The following is a 6,740-nucleotide window of genomic DNA, read 5'->3' as shown; positions in this document are numbered from 1 at the left end:
GTGGGGTTAGGGGTTGCCACTTCAGCATGCACTCAAGTTCTATACTCTCGCCAATGACCTAATTTTCCCAGGGGTTGCACCATAGCTTTATAGCACATACAGCAGGGAGTTGTGCACCCCTGGCGTAGGTGCTGTTAAGAGCTGGACTTGCCCAGATCACCACAGAGCAGTGTCAAAACCAGCCAGTAACATAAGCTACACCCTTGCATGTGCTGCAGTCAGTTCTTCTTTTTTCCATTTGATTTTTCAAACTTCTCTCTTCAATGACTTTTCAGTCAAACTCATCAACAAGTCTGCATACCAACCTGTAATTGTTAACTAAATTAGGCAAAGATACCCTAGTAGAGAAGAACTGGAGGTTTCATTTGAAAATTCTTCTCTAAATTCCTGCTTTTTGGATCTCAGCCCAGGTTTTCCTGAGTAAGCTACTCAAATCCCCAAGTTTTCATAAAATGTTCTGAGAATCTCAGTCTCCCTGTTCGACATGGTCTCCAGTTGTTTTCCCCCAACACGCTTTCTAAATCAGGCGCTGGGAAATACAGAGGAAAAATTAAAATAAAGCATTCAGTCAGTCACATACTTTCAAGCTCCATTTAATGTCCTAGCAAAAGGAGAATGTGACTGCCCTAAAGAGTGAGTAAAATAGAAAGTGCATTTTTTTGTTCACTGGAGTTCAACATAAAAAAGATCAAAGCAGTTTCTTTTATGTCAATGGAGCAGAATATTCTTAATTTTGTAGAAATAGCAAAAGAAATCAGTAAAATCAGTTGGGAGCATTTGGTGGTATGGTGTAGATCAAAGGCACATCACAGCTTTGTATCTCACTGGGGATTGTTGCACACGCACAGAAAACACACATACACATGCAAAAGCCTTCAAAGTACATTGCCCCTGTGGCTCTGACGCAGTCTTGCTGTGATCTACAGTCATGTCGATGGAAAGCGGTCATGGAGGAGTTCTGAGAGGCAACAAATGTTTATCCAGAGCATGGTGCTTTTAATTTGGAGCCTGTAAAAGTGATAACATAGCATTTAAGAATGTCCATCTGAACCTTATTCAAGTGGATATGATCCTAGAGAACGCAGACGAGCATGAGCAGAGGGGCTTTTTTAAAAATCTCGGATTGTGTTACCTGTGTGTGCGTTTTTTTGTGTTTTTTTTAGGATCCTTAAAGACCAGTACATCCTTGGTTACAACTGTTCTTGCTCTAACAGTCCAAAAAAAAAAAAAAGGAAACGAACATTCAGTAAACATTCTTCTCTTAAGGTAGTTCCCTTATATAATCTGTAATCTTCCTCTGCCGTGTATACATAAACAAGTTTAATAACATACCAATCAGTGGTTATTTCACAATTGGAAAAAGCACAAAATGTTTACACTCCTTTACAGGTAAATAAAAGTTTCTGTCAACTCTTTAATAAAGGCGTAGCATAGATCAGAGTTCCTCTTGTCGCCTTCGCGTCCCCTCGTTCTCTGCTATTCTAGTTAGACCTTTACATACAAATATGGACAAAGTGATGGCTCGTGCTCTGAAGCCACCAAGTCTATGAAAGAGGAGGAAGATGATAAGGAAGAGGAGGGTAAGGGCTGGAGATGCTGGAAGGGTAAGGAAGGGGGCAGGTGGGAAGGGCTCATAGCTGGCCCTCACTGCAGTGGCTGTCCTGACTGCCACCGGGTTTTTCTGTGTCCTGACTGGGTAGCTCTTTGAGGATGAGGGCGCTGCTCTTCTCTGTAAACTCATCACCGTCGGGCTCCAGTCCGTCAGGGCAGGGCAGCTTCAGGAGCTCCTCTCTGAGCTGAGCTGTGTGTCTCTGCACAAGAGATGAATTAGTGTTAGAATCCTGGTTACTTCTTTGGCCTTAATTTGTTTTCCCACGTCTCACGTGAAGAGTTCAAAGGTGGCTATTGTAACAATTTTGAAACCATTTGGGACAAAATTTAACAGCGAAACAAACCCGAACAACAAATCGTGACATTCCTATTTACGTTGAAAGAGGACAATGATGAAAAAATGATACCCGAGTCTTGGTACTGAAAATATTGAGAAGGAGACTTTTCCAATAAACTGCCACTAAAGTTGTACACCAGGGAGGGACCAATGTTCTAATGGGTTTTTGCCATGCTAGTATCTGTGGGGACACAGAAAACTGCAGTACCACTCCTTACGGCATCAGCTGCTCTAAGTTGGTGCTAGTTGGCTAACATGGTAAATATCTGCAAATCAGTATTTTCAAGTGGGCTGAGACTGTGCCTCTCATTGTTAAACATCTGTCTTAGTTTCTGGAAAGGTTAAGTACCACCAGACACTATCAACAGACTTCTTCTCTAACCATCTGGGTGGGCAAACAAACATTTAACCTGCTGAACAGTTTTTAAAAACTATGTTCACATCAGAGTTTTTTGCTGCCATTTTGCTTTCACTTGGAAACAAATAACTCGCATCTTTCAACAGACAAATATTTTTGTGTTTAGGGAAAGCTGGGTATTCTTGTCATCGTGAAAATGACAAACTCATTACCACCACTGACGGGCCTGACGTCAGGCCATTATGCTCCAGCTGGCGCACCGGAGCAGCAGACGGCTCAGAATGGGGTTTCGGGAAGCAGATTTCAAGATATTACTATAATTCTGTGGTGGTTATAGCAAAAATACCACAGAGGAAGAACAGCAAATGCAAATGCAAAAAAAAAACAAAAAACAAAAACGAGCAACAGCTTTACTTGTGTCAATGATGAAGTGGATTGCTCACGCCAAGTAAAAGATAAGCATAATGACCCGTTTATGCTCACTGCTGTCACCACATTACAATTGCTGGTCTGCAGCATGATCTGCTGTCATTTCGACTTGCCATGGACCTTTTATAACTACCTCTTGTAACTTGTGGCACATAGAGTGAATGGGCTGGGGAGGCAAAAGTGTGATTTGGCTGGTCCTTTCTGTTATTTTAGTGATATATCAAATCGGAGCTCAGAGATTCACAAAATACAGAGTGGGAGATGCTTTGTCTGAGCTATGACACCCAGACCAAGTGTGCAGCAAGTCTGGCTGGAGTGAATCTGATCACCGTGAACTAAGCTCCATGTACATTTTATAGTTTACATGTCTGCGAGTCAGCTAGGGTCCACTTGGGTCTGACTTACATTACAGAGCAATGGTCTCTGAACCGGCCAGTGTTTCTGTGACCGCAGAGAATTTAGATTATATTGCACCAACTCCACACGGGTACTTAAAGCAGACTTCAACTGCCTATATTAGTAACAAGTACCCCTGCTTTGTGTCACCACCTGTCCGTGACCTCAACAGAGTATAATCCCGGTTTAACAGTCATTATGGCAGAAAACAAGTTGCGAAGGAAAAATAGTAATTGTTACAGCAGTACAGGAAACAGTATTCAACAAAGGAGGAAGCCACAGCAATGGAGAAGGACAAATGAAGACAAAGAAATGTGAAAAAAGGAAACAAAAATGAGTGGAAATGCACAAAAAGCATGATCAATGACTGTAGTAAGGACTTTATTACTTTCGAATATCTTTTAAAATCTATTTCACTACAAAGAAGCTCTGACTTGTGTCCTCTCTGCAGCAGGGGCTAAGCTATAGAATCAACAAGTACATAAATGATAAGCAGCTCAAAACATATTTGTAACACTGCCCCTAAACAAAGCTTTAAAATATAGATGTATCTGTAAATCTAAACAATACATAATGCCAATTCAATATCAGTCAGTTTTCAGATAACAGTGTATTAGTGTTGCTGTAACCTTTCTTTTCTTGCTATACTACAAAATAAAGGCAGAAAATGAAGCAGAACCTGTCATTTTCAGCCATGGAAGCTTCTTATTAAATAGAGCTCATTGTTATTTAGAGAAAGGACTTGTTATGTGCAGCCTCAGTTTGCGAGTGGGGGTTACCAGTGTTACTTTGTGTGTGTTAGAAGCTCCTGTTTGTCTCAAAAGGAAGTCAGGTGGGGACAGGAATTAGGCCGGCCGAGTCCCTGTCCCCTGCAGGTAGCTCACTGCTTATTAGTGCGACATGCAGGAGAGCGCTTACATGCACTGCTGCTGGCTAGCTAACTCTGTAAAGCTTCATATCTGAAACACAAGGCCTGGCATCATCCAACAGAGTGTGAAGTCAGTGTACAACAGCAAAAAAGTGGTCAAAAAAATCTGTAACCAGGATGTTTGTCAGTCTCTTATTATATCAGGATTCTCCTTCTGAATGTAAAGTCACAAAATCATACTGTTCCTTGATCGACCCTAGATTTCAGGGGAGCGCAAAAGGAAGTGTATATATGTGGCGGACATATCGTCATCATGATGTACAGAGAAACTCAAGCATACAATTGAAGTGAAAGTGAAGATCTTTATCATTTTAAACATTTTGAGGTTTGGGTGTTTATTAGCAGCAATTTCCTCACTGACATCATTACTGTTCTGCTGGATTATCATGTTCTGATAGGTCACTTGCCAAAGTTTGCAGTGTTAAAAGGTGAACTAAACCAAAGTGGATGAGACTAAATTCAGTAACTGACAGCAAAATTAAACAAATATTGTATTAAACGTCAACACACTTCAGGATTCACATAAAAAGAGCTGGTCATCCACAAATTAAAGAGCTGCTGCTCTTCCACTAGTCTGCATATCCAAGCGCCCTTGGGACACTTAAAGGCAAGGAATAAAGTCTTGCATGGATGGATTATAGTAGAAACGATAGATGTTTTGAGTACCCAAAGTAGAAAAGAACTATGTAAGTACTGGCAATATCTTTACCTTTAAAGCAGCAGCATGATGGGACATGGTGCGGCCGACCCTCTTGTCGCTGCTGTACTGCTGGATGTCAGCGATCCACTCCTCACACTGAGACATGATCTCTGTTCTCTTCAGGTAGAAGTGTTTATGGATCACCTGCAAACACACAACAACACCATTTATTCAAAAGAGAATAAACTTTGTTATGAAACTGTCACTGGCTCTGCCGTGTATGTTTACAGAAACATTAAAAACATTTAGCACATTAAGAAATAAAAAACAAACAAACAAACAGGACTCCAACCTACTGATAGCTACCCAGGTTCTAACACATAACTGAAACAACGCATTCCTCCACAAACGAGGCACACTCTAGTCTCAAGAGTCAGGCTGATATTATTTGTGCAACACTGCTTGATGTCAGCCATCTACACCCAAGTCTCTTGCTTCCCTGCCCCTACAGTCAACTTCCTAGCAACAGTCGCCATGGCTGTGCTATCAGTATGCAGGGAGTGCGGTGCTAGATGTGTCTGTAGCTGCTATTTGTTGCTATTGGAGGGAGGGGATGAGTTATCATGGTGGCTGCTGATTTGCTGTTTATTAGAAACAAAAAGCAGAACAGGCAGCAGAGGGGGTTTAGGGAATGCTTTAATCCATCTTTCCTTTCTACAACTCCCTCCTCTCTCTCCATCTCAATTCCATCTTTTCCGCTCAAATGGTATAACTTTAGTATTTCTTCTCTTATCTGTTTTAGGCAAACCAAATACCAAATATCAAGAATATTGTTGGAAAATGTATATATTCCATATAGATACAATTTCTAATAGTTTTCTAATCAAGTACTTTCTAATAGTACTTCACCCTATTTTTGATGCAGATAATGTACTTTGCCATAATTTAGTGATTCTTTTTAAAATTGTAAATTTAACATATGCTGTAATATTATACATCTACACAAGCATACTTCACAGGCATTCTCTTTGTCCTCAACAGCCACACATCAATGTTTTAACATCCAACCCCATGTTAACTACACCTGACAACCTGCTGCTCCATAATTCAAGCATGTACTCTATAAATAGTAAGTCACAACACTGGACTCTCAAACATTCTTGTGCCAAAAATCAAATATTACCTATGCCATTAGAACTTTTACATTTACACAGCTCAACAAAATTGGTGGTAGGAGAGTGACGACAGTATTACCTCCAAAACCACAATATGCAGATTTTTACTGGTTTACTGGTTATGTGGTGAATGAGATGCTATCAATATGAACTCCATGCAAATAAACACCGCACAAGCTTTAAATATTCAAGACATTTGTAGATGGGAGATTATAGTTTTCTCACAAGGTCACAAAAAAACATTTCCCATTGAATATGTTCAAATGATTCTCACCCAGTGTTCACTGTCTTTATTGGCTAACTGACTAAAATGTCCAGAGTATGAGCTACTGTGATTCAGCCCCATGATAAGAAATATAATGTTCTTGGTAGAAGAAACCCTAAATTAATAGATTGTGCTGTCTCTGATACTGGCAGCACAAACAACATTTTTTGGTAAGATAAGTATACTATTAGTACAAATACACCAACTGCTGGCAAGGAGGTCTACAGCACGCAGGCAACTTTCTCAACTAACCAAATCAATTGTTTCCATAAAATCAAATGTAGAGAGAATTTTTCAGAGACTCTGGCTCAAGCAGTATTTGATTGACATGCTGAGCTCATATGGTAATCACAGCTTTAGAAGACATTTTCTGTGATGAGGAGGCAGCAGTGTTCAAAACAAGGCCAAGATGCTTGATACATGCAAGAAGCTGATGACAGGGCTGGAGAATAGTGGAGCTGTTTCTAGCTTAGTCAGAACAGCAAACGTGGATACAGTGTAGCAAAAAAGTATTTAGTCAGCCACCGATTGTGCAAGTTCCCCCACCTAAAATGATGACAGAGGTCAGTAATTTGCACCAGAGGTACACTTCAACTGTGAG

General features: G+C 40.5%; 1 protein-coding gene across 1 annotated transcript in view; it reads right to left on the bottom strand.

The window, feature by feature from the left end:
* Positions 1-577: 577 nt before the first annotated feature.
* Positions 578-6,740, bottom strand: part of birc6 (baculoviral IAP repeat containing 6) — a 121,682-nt gene continuing 115,519 nt past the window's right edge. Inside the window, exons 71-72 of the mRNA XM_013915644.1 lie at positions 4,769-4,903; positions 578-1,811 (exon numbers count right to left, since the gene is read on the bottom strand). Coding sequence (XP_013771098.1) covers positions 1,632-1,811; positions 4,769-4,903 — 315 coding nt within the window. The 3' untranslated portion in view covers positions 578-1,631. The remainder of the gene's footprint in view (positions 1,812-4,768; positions 4,904-6,740) is intronic.

This window comes from Pundamilia nyererei, unplaced genomic scaffold (assembly GCF_000239375.1).
Source record: "Pundamilia nyererei isolate P.nyererei 1_Seehausen unplaced genomic scaffold, PunNye1.0 scaffold00337, whole genome shotgun sequence".
Lineage (NCBI taxonomy): Eukaryota > Metazoa > Chordata > Actinopteri > Cichliformes > Cichlidae > Pundamilia > Pundamilia nyererei.
Note: the sequence above shows the minus strand (reverse complement) of the source record. Positions and strands in the feature narration are given on the sequence as shown.